Below are 17,574 nucleotides of genomic sequence, written 5' to 3' on the forward strand. Positions count from 1 at the left end.
TCTGATACAGAATAGTTAAGTTTTATTGAAAAATGCAAATAGAAATGTTTCATAATGTTTAGTTTTAACTACCTAGCAAATAGTAATTTACAGTTATTTATGAAGCTGTAGATATAGAATGAGTACAAATTCCTTGGGAGTAGAAGCAGTTCTTGCCTTCAAAGCTTCAATATGGCAAAATAACAAATTTGAATAATGACCTGGTTAATACATTTTAATTACATCCTATAAGTCTGTTGAGTTTGATCCTCTGCACTTCTCTACCAGACTCCAGCCCAGGAACTCAGAACCGTTATTAAACTGGGATAGCTTTAAGTTCCCCAAAGTATTACCCTATCCATTCATCTGGCAAATTATTTTCCACTATTTTGACGTGTATTTACAATAGGGGTGATAACAAACTATACTGAAGGAGGTTAATAAAAAAATCCAAGGTGCCATTAAAAAGCTGAAGACTCCGTATTTAAACATAACCAAAGATTTAAACTTAGAATGCCAAAAAAGTAGAGCAGTCAATACTGAATCATTTCTGACTCCCAAACATGACAACTGGAAGCTGTTCACCTGGCAGAAATCAAGTACAGCCTCAATCTTAGGATATAAAAGAGCTAGAGATGGTTCAAGGAGTCTTTGAATCTCCCGCATTAATATACAAATTTGTGTATGCAAGTGTGTGTGCATGTGTGCATTTTCTTCTGAGGACAGTCTCTTCACCAGATTTTCATAGTGGTCCATGACCCAAAAGAGGTGAAGAGTCATGACATTTGAACCCTGGTTTTCCTTTTTGCTCTTAACCTTTACATTTCCTTTTGCTTTTAAAGTATAATCTAGCCCAGGGTCTCCTGGCTGGCTCAGTTGGAAGAGCATGTGACTTGATTTTGGGTTTGTAAATTCAAGCCCCATGTTAGGTGTAGAGATTACAAAAAAAATTTAAAAAATACAGTCTAGCCCTTTATCAATATACTTGAACTGTTCTCTATTAACGGGAATTTGTTTTGCTCCTGTTAGCTCTTATGGAAGAGCGATTTCCTCCCAATCTGAGTGCTACTATCCATTTTCTAGGGCTTTCCATCCTGTCAACTCAAAAAGTTTTCTTCAGCTTCTATTTAACTCTTTTTATTTAATATCCTTTGGGCTTCATAGGGTGATTTTACATAATTTAGTGGTTAGACTGCGGTGGTTTCATAGTCCTGTGTTCTCCCATCCATCCATCTGTCCCAACTACCCACAATTTATCAAATGCCTCCAACGTACCAGGCACACTTCCAGATGCTGAAATAATGCAGTGAACCTTTGTGAAGCTTTTAACGAAATATATTACATTTTATTTTCTCAAATCACTTAATAAGCCAACTTTTTATGATGCTGAGTCAACTACTTTCAGGAAGAGATCTTACACTTTTTTTTTTCTTTTTTTTTTTTCACTAACAGCATGTGAGACTGTGTACTTGAAGGCACTTTGGCCTGTTTTCTTGGCTGATGACACTAACTGGAAAATATAATTTATATTTACTAAAAATACACATTAAAGGGTAATTTTTATAGTGCAGAAGAAATATTTGCTAATGAAAACGATTAACCAGATAATATCTCTAAATAGAACCAATCCTATTTAAAACAGGATTTAACTGAAAAGTTTCAATACATTTCAACAACCAGAATGTAAAGAGCAGTAAAATGGGAACTGGAGAAACCTAGGAGGAGAGGGGACACAAAAACAATGGTAATTTTAGCCACTCAGTTTAGAAGATGTAACCTGTGGAGAAGCCACTGTAATTAAGAAGATCATTCTACTTGATACAATTCATCTATCATTTACTTACAGCTTTGATCATGGAAATAATACATTAGAGCTTGAAAACCCAAAACATCAGAATAAACATTAAAAATTCAACTCTATAAAGTTTAACTATACACTGGCTGTAACTTTTACACATAAGGCTGTTTCCAAACTAGAAATGCATTTTGGATGATAAAGAATTTATTATGACTTAAGGTAAAACTGACAATTTTGTATACAAGAATTTGATAGAAACAAATCATTGCTACTTAAATCATTAACAGAAAAAAATAAATTCTGAGTACTAAAACGTATAGACTTCCTAACATGTTGCCAGAAGTTGTTAAATGTCATAGATTCTAAATGTCAATTTTATGGTTCTGACTCCATCTGAATCATTCAATCTCTGTTTCAAGCTACTGGAATAGGGTCTACAAAGGATGAAGCAAAAATGTTCACCATAATGATGAGGTCTTGAAAATATACTCTCAAGGACATAAAATACAGGCTTTATATAAAATCAGCAAAAACAAAAAAATTAGACTAAAACATTAAATATTAAACTTTTCCTGCAATTTACTTCTATCTTCCAAAAGGTATATACTGAAACTTCCATTTGCAATGATTTTTATTGTTTTAGATGCAGTTAACCTAGATTTTCTTCTGGGCCTACATAATTAGAGCACATTTTAGTGATGGCAGAAGATAGGGTAGTAATGTGACTGGAATCTGAAGAACTACAGAAGGTAACTACAGGATTCATATCCTCCAGTACATCTTAAAGTGGTAAAATACCTCAATGAGAATATGGCAAATATATAAAACTATACTTACGTATAAGTTAATGAATACTCACTCTACCCTGTATTAAAATACCTTACTGTAAAATAAGGTCTGCATATAGCCCAGAATAATATCTCAATTCCATTTTTCTCCATATTGACAGGAGGCACTCTCTGACAGGCTGATAACCCTGAACCTCTCCAGAAATACATACAGATCCATATTAGAAAATACAATGTCCTCAAAAGAGCAGTGCAGCGATTCTCTCATGAATAGTCTATACTTCAAAATGTTTCAGAACAGCTTAGAATCTGGACAGATGAATTAAAAGAACAAAATACATGTAATCACCTACCCCCCTTGTGTTTTAAATTATCTTTATGTCCATACCTTTTTGGAAGCAATTATTACAGTATGAAAGCAACCCAAACAAACAAATATGATTTAGATAGCCAGAGTTTATTTCTCTTCTATGACGCAGTATAAACAGTGGACAAAAGCCCAGACACCAGATAAGACTGGTTTCACTTACCCAGCTCTGCCCACATATGAGCTGTATGACTTTGGGTGACTTAACATCTCTATTAAGCCTGTTAACTCACCTGTAAATGGGATTATAAGAATACCCACTTCATTGGATTGTGAGAATTTAAGTAAATCAAGTATAATCCATTTAGAATAGTGCCTGGTCATACAAGTATTGGCTATTATTATCTTATTAAATGTTTACTACACTAAAATGTAAACATTTTATGATAAAAATGGAATTGACAACATTTGATAAGCACAAGGGTTTACCTGAGGATTGCTGGTAGCAGAACATGGGAATGTTAAATGAATCTCTGGCATTAAAATATGTGGATAATGGGGATTCCTTTTATTAATTTTTTCAAGGAATCTATTTGTAATGAAATCTGAAAGACTACATGGAAATATATGGGTAAAACTCCATACAAGGACTCTTATTCATAACTCATCACAGATCTCTTTTACCTGTCAACTTATTTAAAAACTTGACAATATTTCAGTTTGATACTTCTGTGGCTTGGTAAAAAAAAAAAAAAAAAGTAACTTTTGATAAAAATATAAATGACTGGAAATAAGCATTTAACAGTAAGGAAAGGTTTAAGTAAATTTTGATACATCTATTTATATAGCCATTAAAAATGCATTTGAAGAATAGTGAAATAGGAAAGTGCTCACAACAGCTAAGTGCAAATATAAAACTAAGCATGATTAAAAAAAAATTTTTTTTTTTTTAAAGATTTTTTATTTATCTGAGAGAGAGAATGGGAGACAGCATGAGAGGGGGAGGATCAGAGGGAGAAGCAGACTCCCCGCTGAGCAGGGAGTCCGATGTGGGACTCAATCCCGGGACTCCAGGATCATGACTCGAGCCGAAGGCAGCTGCTTAACCAACTGAGCCACCCAGGCGCCCCAAGCATGATTAAAATTTTGATTGTTCACTATTCATCAAACTTCATTTGTGTATCATCAAGATTTTTGCCACATTCACACCATTTACATGAACTATGAATTAAAGATTTCTTTTAAATTGACGTAATTTAAATTTATATACTATTTCATGAATGATGCTGAAGACTATGAGACACATTATTTTATGTATCATTAAAAAATACTACTAGGTAACTGATAATGACACCAATTTTAAACACATCCCAATTTTAGACAAGATAGATGTGAAAAAAGATGTGTCTCACAGGCAATAAAATATGGTAACTTCTTTAACTGTCAAAATGATATTTACAGAATACAAGTTTGATCGGTTTAGTGTATTTTTTCTAATACATGTTAAATAAGCACCTAGTAACTAGAGTACAAAGATTAAAAATACATATCCATCTAATATCAATAGTACACATACTACATACTCTGTATGTGTGTATATATATATATATAGATGACCAGTTATATATTTTCATATCAGCTATATAAATACTTTATAAAGAGCACCTATTTATACAGCTTGTTTATTATGTGTGTGTATATGTGGAATTCACTCTTAAGCAGGGAATGGTTTCTAAACAGTATAGTCAAATTTTCCTTGAAAATCTCTTAAATCACCCATTACATCAAGCACATGTAGTTTCATACATACAACCCGGTACAGGAAGGTTTAAGAATTACTGAACTAGACTGCAGGGAAGAGTCAAAAGGACAAGCTACATGCAGAAGTCTGGGCAGTCAAACCCCTACTTACTTGCAGAGTTTATTCCATACTGCTCTGACACTGAACCATTAAACTGATATATGGGAATAATTTGAAATTGTGAAGATTAAATGAGATAGTGGGTGACCCAACTTACCTGCTGCTTAGATTCTAAACCATACCTTAGTGAGGAAGGTGGGGCAGGGAAACAATGAAAAGAAAATCAGAAAGTATATATATATACACATATGTGTGTTTATATATATATACATATTTCCTTTTGGGTTACTTACTCATATATACAATATGAAAGTAAGATATTTTTTATCAAATTTTGGATTTCAGAAAAAAATAGGAAACTATTTTGAAAGCTATTATTTGAGGTGAGACTTTTCTGTTCCTTAAAAAGAACTGGCTACTATGTTGGCAAAATGCTGGTTTCAATAGGCACAGTGCAGGACGTGACTCCACACTCTATTAAGTTTTAATTGTCATCTACAATGGGACATTCTCACAGTCTGCTTCTGAAATTTCAATGCTCACCTTTAAAGTATTTCACAGTTTTAACTCTTAATTCTAAAGTAGCATCTTCATCACACACAAAAATAGTTCGGGGATGCTGCTGGAAAGCAGAAACAGTCCACATGTGATTTACTCCTTCTTCTATTGCTTTGTAGAGAGCAAATGCCTTGTGTGCACCTGTTATGAGGATCATTACCTGAAAAGTCATGACCATTACATGTTAATTAATTCTTAAAACATGTTTCAAATGACTAAAAAGCTCTATTTTTTTTTAAAGAAAGATGTTAGCACCAATACTCTTCTGAAGGTAAAATAAAATAGCTACATATTTCTTCACAGTTCAAGGTATTTATTTTTGTTCTTCAAGGTAAAAGGCAAGCATAAAGTGTAACTTCTGGTTTAAGAAAGTAAAATAGTATCTTCTTATGAAGTATTACTGAATATACCATAATGCAGGTACTTAATACATTAGATACTGATGTGCGTAAGTGACCTGGGAAAATGAAGAAAAAAGAAAGAAAAGGGCTGTTTTGCAAAAGCAGAACTGCAGGTCAACAAAGAATTTACATAACTAGGAATGATATACCAAATTGCTCTAACGCAATCAATACAGTAGATATTACTTTGAAAGAGAAAGAAGCCTAAAGACTATTTCACAGATTTTATCAAAGTTGTCTAAAACTAGATTTAAAGAAGGATTAGGGATCTACTTAAATGTAAGAACTGTCCTTTAAGCACACAAGACTAAGAATACCCGTATGAATTACAGAAAATCCAAGCTGTTGGTCCCAAATTCCTAAAAGCCTATAAATATAAATCAAAGAACATGTGCAAATGTGAGTGTGTATGTGTCAGAATGAATCTTTACCATTTTTATGATTGAGAAGGGGTTTGCAATAATCCTTGAAAAAACTGATACATAGGCTTAATAGTCCTTATTTACCTCTAAGTTACTTGTTAAATGGTTGGGATTTGGTGACTGATTAGATGTAGAGAAGAAACAATGACACTTTTCAACCTCATATAATTTTTTTTTAAGATTTTATTTATTTATTTGACAGAGAGAGACACAGCAAGAGAGGGAACACAAGCAGGGGGAGTGGGAGAGGGAGAAGCAGGCTTCCCGCCGAGCAGGGAGCCCGATGCGGGGCTTGATCCCAGGACCCTGGGATTATGACCTGAGCCTAAGGCAGACGTTTAACAACTGAGCCACCCAGGCGCCCCATCAAGCTAATTTTCATGGTGAGTGTTGCTACTCACCAAAGGAGGGAATATTCAAAAGAAAGGCAAATTTGGTGGAAAGATAAATTTAAATTTTGGACAGCTTAAGTACAGGGAGTCTAAATATGGAGATGTCAGCTGGAAGTTGGAAATACAAAACGTGCAGCTTCAGGAGTACAAGATAAAGATACATATTATTATCACTGTACTGAGAGTACTTTATCTTTTAGGAATAGTGATGAAACTACTGAAAGAACGTTTCAAGGAGTGACTGCTATTGACGTATTAAAAAAAAAAAGAAAAAAGGTCATGCCCCAAAGCATACAGAGTGAATATGCAGTTCCAGAATGAAACCCTAGGGAACAACAATATTCAAAAGGCAGATGAAGAAGAAAAGCTTGGGAAGCAGACTGAGAAGGAATGCTCAGAAAGTAAGAAGAGTAATGGCAGAGTTTTATGATGGGAGGGATGGTCAACAGTAGTAGATGATGAAAAGAGACCCAATAGGATAAGACCTGCAGAAAAGATGCCGGTTGTTAGCAATGAAGAAGTCCTTACTGACTTTGGTGACTTTTAGCAAGGTAGCAAAATCAAAAGCAGATTTTTAAATTAGTTTTTCCTACGTCACCTTAAGAATAAATATCCAAAGTATTATTATTATATATAACAATTATAAAGATGTTGCAATAGTGGAAAATAATTTCTCTTTTGAAATTATCTTTAAAGTATATGACATTATCTTTAAATATACCTCAGTAAAAACAAATTTCAATCCTTTGAAGGTAAATTTAGATTTTGGCAAAGAGCCTAAAGTCAACAAAAGTCAGATTTGGTGGTTCAAGTAAATGACAGCTGTGGATAGAACTTTGTCCAACATGAATTATGAACATAATTCATTCACACTATTCCCAACAATTATTAAATACCTATTATGTGACAGGCAGTGTAAGGTGCTAGATATACATGACCTATAAACTTACAGAGATTGTAAATTAGTGAGAAAAAAGATACTAAACCAGTAAACATACAAGAACAATCAGAAATTGTGAGAAGTGCTACAAAGGAAAAGAACAGAGTGGTCTAAGAGAAAATAGAAGAAAGTAACTTTGACTATGAGGATTATGGTCAAGAAAGGTAATTCTGAAAGTTGAAAACTGAAAGGTGCCGTTTTAGCTAAGCAAGGTCTGGAAAAGTAGAGCATTTCACAGTGGTAATCAGTGTGAAGGCCTCAAGCCAAGAAGAGTGATAAAGTAGTGACTGGAGTGGTTCCTTATCTAGTTGACAATTCCCAAATTTTAAGGAAACCTATAATAACTTCCAGGGTGTCACTTCCAAGGTTATGTACAGAAGGTCCTCATTAACAGAGCTGCCAAACTGTGAAGCTGCTTCCTGATACACTAACCACTTAGAAATTTAGTTTACCATTCATGTGTACTTTCCATCTAATAATAGCATCTTCCCCACACATTGATTCAAAATTTTATTAAGTGTATCTGTTCTTAATGAAACTAAAATTGAAGAACAGCTCACATCACAGTTAAAATCACTGGCAAATGAAAATCTGTACACATTAAGCTCCTTACAATTAAAGATAAGAAAACCATTAAGTATGATGATGTGATACTTGTTTCAAAAGAATGATAGAAAAATCAAAGCACTAGGGCCCCTGGGAAAATAATGAAGTCCTAGAATAGTTTTGCCATAATAATTTTCTTTGTAGTCATGCTGAGAGTGAGTACTTTGAGCTGAGTGACATCATAAAATTTTCCTGAAAAACTGACCAAAAGAAAAAAAATCAGTATCTTAATAACTCTCTGTTCATTCTAAGAATTAGCTTGTTACATTACAAATTAGCAAATAAATCTTGTTAAATGTAAGAAATCTATTTGCATAACTTTCAGTTTCATATTTTAGAAATACAATTGCTCTAAAATCTTTTTCAACTTAATTACTATGGAATTTCAATTCGTGAAGGTCTTTCTTCACATACTGATGATTTTTAGATGAAAAACTTCATTTTGAATGACAGTTCTATTTGTATGTTCAAGTCTAGACATATTTACATTAAGATACATTACTTATTCATCATAACTTGTCTGAATGCTTTCCTCTGAACCTGTCCCATCTTGTTATCAGGAAGGAATGGAGTTTCCATATAATTGAGCCACTTAGAATCCTGAGCTGACTATAATTTGTTCTGTCATTCTCAGGGAAGGAAATGAAAGCCCAATTAAAAATTTAAAAATTAGGCAGGATATATTGTTCAGAGTACTTGCCTTCTTAAGTATACCAAATTTAGAACAGATTCAGCCTTAAATGGGTTCTTTTTATGCTGGAAACTAACTGGCTATCCTCCCACAGTCAAGAAGTATTTTACACTAAATTATCCTGAGCCTCCAAAAACAGTTTAACCAGCATTGCATTTTTGTTACAACAGACCTTTCACCACACCATTTCACTTAAAAACAGACCATTTGATCAGTATGATTTTAGGAACTCAAACTGAGAAGCAGAACAGGCCAATGTAGCAGTATTCCAGAAGGGGTGGTGCCTAATTCTTAGCTCCAAAAGACTTAGTTGGACTCTAAACTTGGCAATGAGACAGAAGTCATTGAGAGCTCGATAACAGTTTACCTAGTGAATAGGATGTAACAAAAATTATTTGGTGCCATAATTCCTCCAAAATCTACAGATAGCAAAGAATATTGAATTCTTACTTCTCTTGCATCCATCACTGTCCCCACACCAACTGTTAGAGCCATAGTTGGCACCTTCGATAAATCTCCATCAAAATATTTAGCATTTGCCAAAATGGTGTCCATTGCTAGAGTCTTTAATCTTGTCCTTGATACTAAACTGGATCCTGGCTCATTGAAAGCGATATGACCATCTGGACCAATTCCTTTTAAAAGAAGTATACACACACATAGACGCATAAAATAAATAAGATTTCTCAAAGTTCACCTTGTTTTTAAGAGCAAATAGCCATATTCTAATGCTGCATTAAATACCTGTTCCTGTATTTGATTCAACAAGTATTTCAGTGTATTCCATATGCTTAGCACTGAGCTAGCATGAATGTAACTGACACTGCAATCTAGCACACATATACACACATACAAATGTAATTAAAAACAAGAACTGCATGAAACAATACTTACCCCTGCTAGGAGTCATTCTATTTCATTAGCAAAACATACAAAAGGAAAATACAGAATGTGAATGACTATACTGATTTCATAACCTAATAATGGGTGACAACCACAACCTGAAAACACTGCTTTAAAGAGACCCACTGCTAGCTCCAATATTCTAGGACTGCCTCTAAAGTATAGATAAAAATATGACATTCCTTATTTGAACGAAACTGGAAGTAAATCTTTTTGTAAAATGAAGAATCCTTCTATGGCATGAATAAATCAAGTTTTACATATGTGTACCCTACTAGCTAGTCAGAGTTCTGACAGCCTCAATGAAAAAATAAATCCACAAGTTCTGAGTCAAAATACCTGTTATATTTATACTCTGCATTTTACTTTAATGACAGATATGCGTATTTTACTGACTCTTAGCCTATAATTCAAACCAATTTCTCCCAGATTACAATAAAGTAAAATATGACAAAGAATAACCTGGTTTTGATGGAACAAAGAAGAAATGAAAATCTTAGGGAGCAAATATAAGCTACCAAAGCACCACATTCTAGGAATTTTTAATGTGGTGACAAAGCCTGACCTACATGTGGTTATTATGTATGGATTTTTCCATTGGTGTATATGTATCTGCCTATAAATATAAGTTTTTAAATTATAGATATGCATTTCTTTTCAGATTTGTAAAACTACTGTTTCTCCTCTTAAATATGTATCTGTGCAAATATTTATATTTCTCTATGTATGTATAGAGAAGAAAGGCTGGGACCAGGAAAATAAAAGTTCCAGAAAAAACAGGGAAGTCCTCAAGGATCAACATTAGTGTTCTAACTGGTATTGTGGGTCATACAAAAGTGTAGAGTAAGGCTGAAATTATCAGCAGTGGTTCAAGACAGAGAAGGGTCAATATATTCCCTTACTGACCAGAAGTAACTATTAGAAATTGAGCTTCCTGATATAAATATGTCTGGCACATTCTCATTCAGTCTTTAAGTCTAAACTAATATATTTACACCTTTAGGAAACATCTCTAAAACATCAGAGTCTGGATTACAGGCCTTCCCTGTGTTCCTACAGTTCTGTGGGGTAGAATATAAATTTCATCGGCGTAAGGACTTTCTCTTAATTACTATACCCTTACCCCTTAGAATAATACATGACACATAGGAGGCCCTCAATAAATAATGGCTGAATAAATGAAAAGATGGTTGCTATTCTTTGGTATGCTCAGTATAGTTTTTCTCTTCTCCTTCTACCTTGCTCTGCTCCCCTCACAATGGAGGGGACCTTTATCTACTCTGTATCTCTCTGAGTCCGGATGATTGTGGTCTAGTGATAAACACTTGTCCCAAGCTGAAACAGTCAGAATTTCAGGAAATTCTGAAACCTGTGTGGGGTGGAGAAAAGAAGGAGGGCATCTACAGCTGAGGTATCTGATGATAGCACTGCAGGAGAGTATCCATAAGTTCCTGCTTTGGAGATTTGAGGCTCCTTGGTTCTTGTTCTTCCACAGACTAGGCTCTTTCAACTCTTCTAACAATTCTGTGTGTTAGCCCAGAATCATTCTAGTTAATTCACTTTTGGTCCCAAAGTAGATTACAGTTACTTGCAAACCAAAGATTCTAATCATGTACCCAAAGGAGAGGGTTAAGGTTTTCCCCACAGTCTTTTTATTTTTTTAAAAAACAGTATCTTAAGATAATTTTAAAGTTAATAATATCCTTAGAGTTTATAAAATTTCATATTTGTGTATTTTATTGCTGGGGGTGGGTCAGGGATTGCATGATTGCAATCTTTTTGTAAAATGAAAATTGCAAGTTGATTGCACTCTACTCTTTCTTTTAGCAATTCTGTCATCACAGGGAGAATGAGAACTTCTGGCAGTATATATTTCGTTTTTCTTTTCTACTGAGGAAAGGGAATTCCTGTTCTATTTCCCAGGAGTAAGACACGATGGATTCACAGTCTTGAGCTCTTCTCATTCTACTATTTCCAGTTTAGAGGGGAAGAATAGGAAACCCCATTTTGGCCTCAAGCCCAACCTGAAATCTCTAATCCAACTTTACCTTTAATAAGGCTGATATTTTGATCCCATTTGGCTCAGTTCTTAAGTGTTTTTATTAACCAACAAACCCTGGAACAAAAGAAGGGTAAGTGATAAGACCCAAATACCAAGCCTCGTCTTGAAAATCCAATAACAAATCTAGATCAACAAAGGCAAAGAATCAAATGAGATTCTTGCATGAGTATACATCCAATAATAGGGTACTCCAAATAGGAAAAAGTTCAAAGAAAATGCAATAAGCTAACCCTTCTTCCCCTATACAGAGTAATTATGTCTTTTGGATGGTAAATATAAAATGGCAGACCCTGATCATGACATGACTACAGTGAAGATGTTAATGGAAGAGGCAAGGAAATCTTATTTATTGACTGACTGATTGATTGGTCAGGAGAAAATGTCTACAGGAAGCTTAAGACAAAAATTGGTTAGAAAACAAAGTAAAGTTCTTTCTAGTATAAGAGTCAGTGATACACACACATAATTATAATTTACAATCCATCTGTTTCAAAGGGAAAACTAAGGTGACCTACAGTGAGGAAATACACCAAAAAACCTAAGCCAAAAAGAAATGAGAAGTGACTTAAAACTATAGGAAAAGAAGAAAGTTCTAAGAGAAATCTTTGATGAGGGATATTCAGGCTTAAACACTACATTAGGCTGTAAATACTTCCTGGAAAGCAGACAAAGGGAGAAAATGGAGTTTAAGAGTTCTTAGGTACCCCCACCCAAGTAAATTCTATTTTCTGGCATAGAATCCCCAAGGGATTTGTCACATGGATCCTTAGGTAAGGCAAATAAATTAAAAGGAAAAAAAATATTTAAATGAAGTAAAAGATATTTTTCATTAAGCCATTTTTAATAATGAACCTCTATTAACTATCATGCCTTTTTGTATAATGGTAAATGAGTAAAATATTTCTTGATATAACTAAAATACAGATACATTAGGTATAATTACATTACAGTAATTAGGTATACATTATAGTAATTCTACTTGATTTTTGTATGGAGTTTAGAAAACCTAAAGAATGCATGGGTAGTGCATTCCTTAAACGTTCCCAAATTACCCTTAATATTGGCAAGTACAAATAGTAATTATTTCAGAATTGAACCATATGGACAAAACTGGAATACATATATTTTCCAGGAATACTGGAATTTTATTTAAAACATAGATAACTTTCTATTTTGAAAAGTGAAACAGTCTAGCTTAGATTCTTGCTCAGATAAAACCATCCCATTTACAAAATAAAGTAAATGATATTGGCTCTGTTAGGTACAGAAAAAAATTTCCTCAAAGAGAAAATCTCAATATTAACCATTCCAAAACTTGTGAGAATTCACCATGTTATAACGTGTAAAATGCTTGCATAGTGGTTGGTGTGTAACTGGTACTCCATTAAGTGTTATTCAGTCTTCTCTTTCTGAACTGTAGATGATGAAATAATTGTTCCTTAGTTCATTGAATTTCCTGCTTTTTTACTGAATTACTTCTAAGGGTATCCAGTGAGATTAATTCCTGTTTTACAAATAACTCAATTATACTGAACTTCAATAAACTTCCCAAGGTCATACAGATAATAAGTGACCCAAACAGAATGCGAATTCATGTCCCATTTTCCCCAAGGGCAACCAACCACCACAACTATATCTGGCCACCTCAACCATCAGTCAGCCTCAATACAGCTCTACTGAAGATCTAATTCATATACTTTTAAGCAGTCTTTTAATAAATATAAGATATATCTGGAGAACTTAATTTAGAGCTTTAGTTCATTTAGTTGAATACTAAGAACTTTGGCAAAAAGCATTTTGGTTTCAGTTTCATTGCTGTTATACTATTCTTATGGTAATTAATTAGCTGTCTCAGGCTTCATAATGACGATAGAAAACCATATTGTCATTACAAAGAAATTTCCTATTTTCAGTGGTACATTATAAACGCACACATGCATGTAGATATATATAAATTTCAAGTGGAATTTAGCCAATTAAACATTTATTCATGTGGAGTTTATAAAGACAGTTATACAGCTTAGTTCACATTAACTAAAGGGTGATGATAAAGTCTCACATCAGTCTTAACTGATTTTTTTAATGAGATGAAGTAATTTAAGTGATCAGTACAGAAATGCGAAAATCCACTGTTCCACATGCAAACTTTTAGGGATTTAACCCTGTAATTTGGTAAGAAAGCTGGGTTGGGATTTTAAAGAAATCATAAAAGATAATTATCATTCAGGAAAAGAAACATCACTCATTTTGAAAGATGTGGTAAACTGTTAATTCTAAAGAGATAATACAAAAGAGTTTAGCAGGTATTGGAACTTATTTCTCAAGACATAATTTAAGCAATTCTAACTTGCGACCTTAATATTTTTTTATGAAAATAAGGTAAAATAAAAATCAGTAGCTGAATAAATGGGTATTACAGTTACAGATGTTCCCTACATTACACAAAGGTAAGATTAATGAGAAAATGTTTTACGTACCTCCAACAAAAAGGTCAATTCCTCCAGCTTCTTTTATTTTCTTTTCAAAAGCATCACATTCTGCTTGTAAATCTGCAGCATTCCCATCGAGGATATGAGCATTCTTAGGATCTATATCAATATGCTTAAAAAAGTTATTCCACATATAAGAATGGTAGCTTTCAGGATGATTTCTGGGAAGTCCTAAATAAAAAGTTAATAAATAAAAATGTAAGTATTTCCAGGAATAAATCCAAAGTTTACTTTTCTGATTAAGCCATAAATGCTATTTAAAATATATAACCTTTCTATTCCATATCCAATGGATATCCAAATTAAATCCAATTTAAAGGCATTTTTATGTGGAATACATGGTCATTATATGCCAGGCGTTAATCACCTTACATGTATGTATTAATTCAAATGATTTATATAACATCTATGGAATTACTTTTATCATTCTTATCTTATAAGCAACAAAAGTACAGAAACATTAAGTAACTTTCCCAAAGTCACACAGCTCATAGAAAGACTGGAATTCAAACACAGAAATCTAGTTCACATGCATTTAATCACTGTACTCCACTTCTCAGGCACAAAACTTCTACCAATGGAACTGATTTACGTATTAATTTCAACAATAATTAGCCATACATCTGAAATGTTGGTCCATGTTTCTCATCTATTTTTCCTATATGCATGCAAAGTATACTGAATCACAACAATTCTTTGGCTATCACTTAGGCTAACATTAAAAATGTATTCCTATGTTCAAAGTTTAAAACAAGAGTTTATTCGCATCACAGATCTTTCCTATTAAGCAAGTTAACAATCAATTTGGCATAAAAGCTTCATAGCCACAAATATAAATATACTTATATTTGAAAAATCTTTATTTTACTAATTACTTTTACATATGTGGTGCTCTATCCCCACAACAACACTGGTTTTAACTTTGCCTTAAGGGGACAAAAAAAAAACCAAAATGTGTGACGTACTGGCTCAAAGTTGCATGATTGGTAAGTGGCAGAGCCCAAGAATGAATACAGATCTTCTGATTTCTAGTCCCATATTCCTCCACGATATCGTGCTGGCATCACAAAAATATAGATTTTTTAAATATAAACTCCCAACCTCACCACAAGGCTGTACATTATCTTCTAATTATATTACATTCAAAACATAAATTCAAATAACATATTAATTCTTAAAATATATTCATTTTATTTAAAATATAACATATCCAAAAAAAATAAAATAAAAAAATAAAATATAACATGTCCAAATAATATATTCAAACAATATACTTACCTACATATTCATCCATGTTAAAGGTCTTCACATATTTAAAAGAAAGGTCTCCATTCTTATGATATTCTATTAGTTTTTTATAACATCCTAAAGGTGTACTTCCTAAAACAGACAGAGAGTCCATTTTCTAACGTAACATGAAAAACTTATTTTTTTAAAAAAGTTTATATTTACTTTATTCTCTTAATGATATTCTCTATTTCTAATTTACTAGGGAAACAATGATTAATTTAAATACATATTCAATTAACAAATGTATTTTGAATTATACATACATTTGCAAGGTACCTTGAAATCTTAGTAAATTAGAATTTGCTGACTAAAACTAGAAATCTGTCAATAGAAATTATAGTTTGGAAAATTATTCTAGAGTTGTTCAGTATTTGGAATTAATGTATATTACAAGATTAGAAACTTCTAGAAAGCACATTTGAATTAAAAGAAAAATAAACGCCTCACCTTTTGAGTAAAAGCTTTTATAGAGAAGGATTTATATCATATAAATGAAATATAAAAAGATCAAGTTGACCATTTAATGAAATCAAAAGGGAAACCAGAGCTAAATTTAAATACTGCCTCTACTTTCAAAATAGACTCAGAAATTGGCAAGGACTGTTAGAGGAACATTAGCCATTATGATTTTAACTGGAGGTTCTGTTTCTTATTTTGTGTTATTTTCAGCATATATCAGCTAAAATGTATGAAGTAAAATGACCTCTGGGAGATGGGATCTTGGCTTTGGATATTTTATCTGATTTTATTGTTTTATAAATGTGATTCTTTTACATGTTTTATAAAACTAAAATCAGTTTGATAGTGCTTCTTGACATGGCACAATAAAGATAAATAAATTTAGCCACTTGTAGATGGCCTCCATTTTTAAATTTGCTGTATTTTTTCATTTTAACTACAAACTGGAAGGTTAGAGATTGACTGCATTTTTTTTTTTTTTTAAGATTTTATTTATTTATTTGACAGAGACAGCGAGAGAGGGAACCCAAGCAGGGGCAGAGGGAGAGGGAGAAGCAGGCTTCCCGCCAAGCAGGGAGCCCGATGTGGGGCTTGATCCCAGGACCCTGGGATCATGACCTGAGCCAAAGGCAGACGCTTAACGACTGAGCCACCCAGGCGTCGCGATTGAATGCATTCTTAACAAGAGATCTGGCTCTCCCTATCCTGGCTGGAGTATTGATTAATTCCTAATATATCCACCATCACAAAACAAAACATCTGCACACAAAATTTCTACTCAAGTGGCAGACAGAGGTATGACAGAACTAAACAGTCTTTGGCGAAAGAAAAAACAAAAAAACAAAAAAGGAAATTCTATAGTAGTAAAAAGATTGCCTTTCATTTGAGATGAAAGAATAATACAAGTGGCTATAAATAATAAATATAGGTTCAGAGAACAGCAGACTAAAGATTTTTTTTAAAGCTAAAGCAAACATACTGTTTTAAATTATAATAATTTATAAATTTTACAATTCCATCTCAAAGAACTATAACCCACTAACATAAGACCTATCTTAAAGATGGATAAGTGTGCTTTTCCTTCTTTTGAGAAGCATAAACAAATCTGTGTTTGTTTCAATGTTAAGAGTTTAATTATAGGACTCCCTCGATTTAAGAATATATGAATAAAAAAGGTGAGGAGTCACAATGGTGAAGACAAAAAAAAACACATTCATTTCCTACTTTTTAATCCAGTGGCTGAAGAAAAAAAAATAAAGATACGGTACATGGTGCACTGGTTAAAGAAACTTCATTTTAATATTTGCTTTGCAAAACTTATTTACTAACATAACTACTACCAAGTGCTTACTATGATTCAGATGAAAGAAAAATTAAAACTGTTTCTATCCTAAAAAACCTCACAAGATAGGAATAGGCAAATAATCATAACAAAAATATTATAAATAACCTATAAGAAGTCTGGAGAACTGTTGTAAATCAAAGAAGAAAAGATTATAGTCTTGTTTGTTGAAGGAAGGATATCCAAGAAGATGACATTTCAACTAAGTCTTGAAGAAGGGGTAGAATTCCAATAGTTAAAATTAGGGTTAGGTTGTAGTTGAGAACAAAAAAAGATGGGGGAGGAG

At 33.1% G+C, this 17,574-nt stretch overlaps 1 protein-coding gene across 7 annotated transcripts in view; it reads right to left on the bottom strand.

The window, feature by feature from the left end:
• The window catches only part of GNPDA2 (glucosamine-6-phosphate deaminase 2), a 30,391-nt gene that overhangs the window by 7,590 nt on the left and 5,227 nt on the right, over positions 1–17,574 (bottom strand). For 6 of the 7 annotated variants that reach the window (XM_064584435.1, XM_045881206.2, XM_045881208.2 and 3 more), the window contains 4 exons: positions 15,476–15,577; positions 14,186–14,368; positions 9,194–9,378; positions 5,277–5,451 (listed from right to left, as the gene is read on the bottom strand). In XM_064584435.1, the coding sequence (XP_064440505.1) occupies positions 5,277–5,451; positions 9,194–9,378; positions 14,186–14,368; positions 15,476–15,577 (645 nt within the window). Of the gene's footprint in view, positions 1–5,276; positions 5,452–5,490; positions 8,253–9,193; positions 9,379–14,185; positions 14,369–15,475; positions 15,578–17,574 lie in introns of those variants that run through there. The other variant, XM_064584436.1, reaches the window with a different exon arrangement.

The sequence above is a fragment of the Mirounga angustirostris genome, unplaced genomic scaffold (assembly GCF_029215605.1).
Source record: "Mirounga angustirostris isolate CCGP_5_RB_7025 unplaced genomic scaffold, mMirAng1.0.hap1 SCAF_2, whole genome shotgun sequence".
NCBI lineage: Eukaryota > Metazoa > Chordata > Mammalia > Carnivora > Phocidae > Mirounga > Mirounga angustirostris.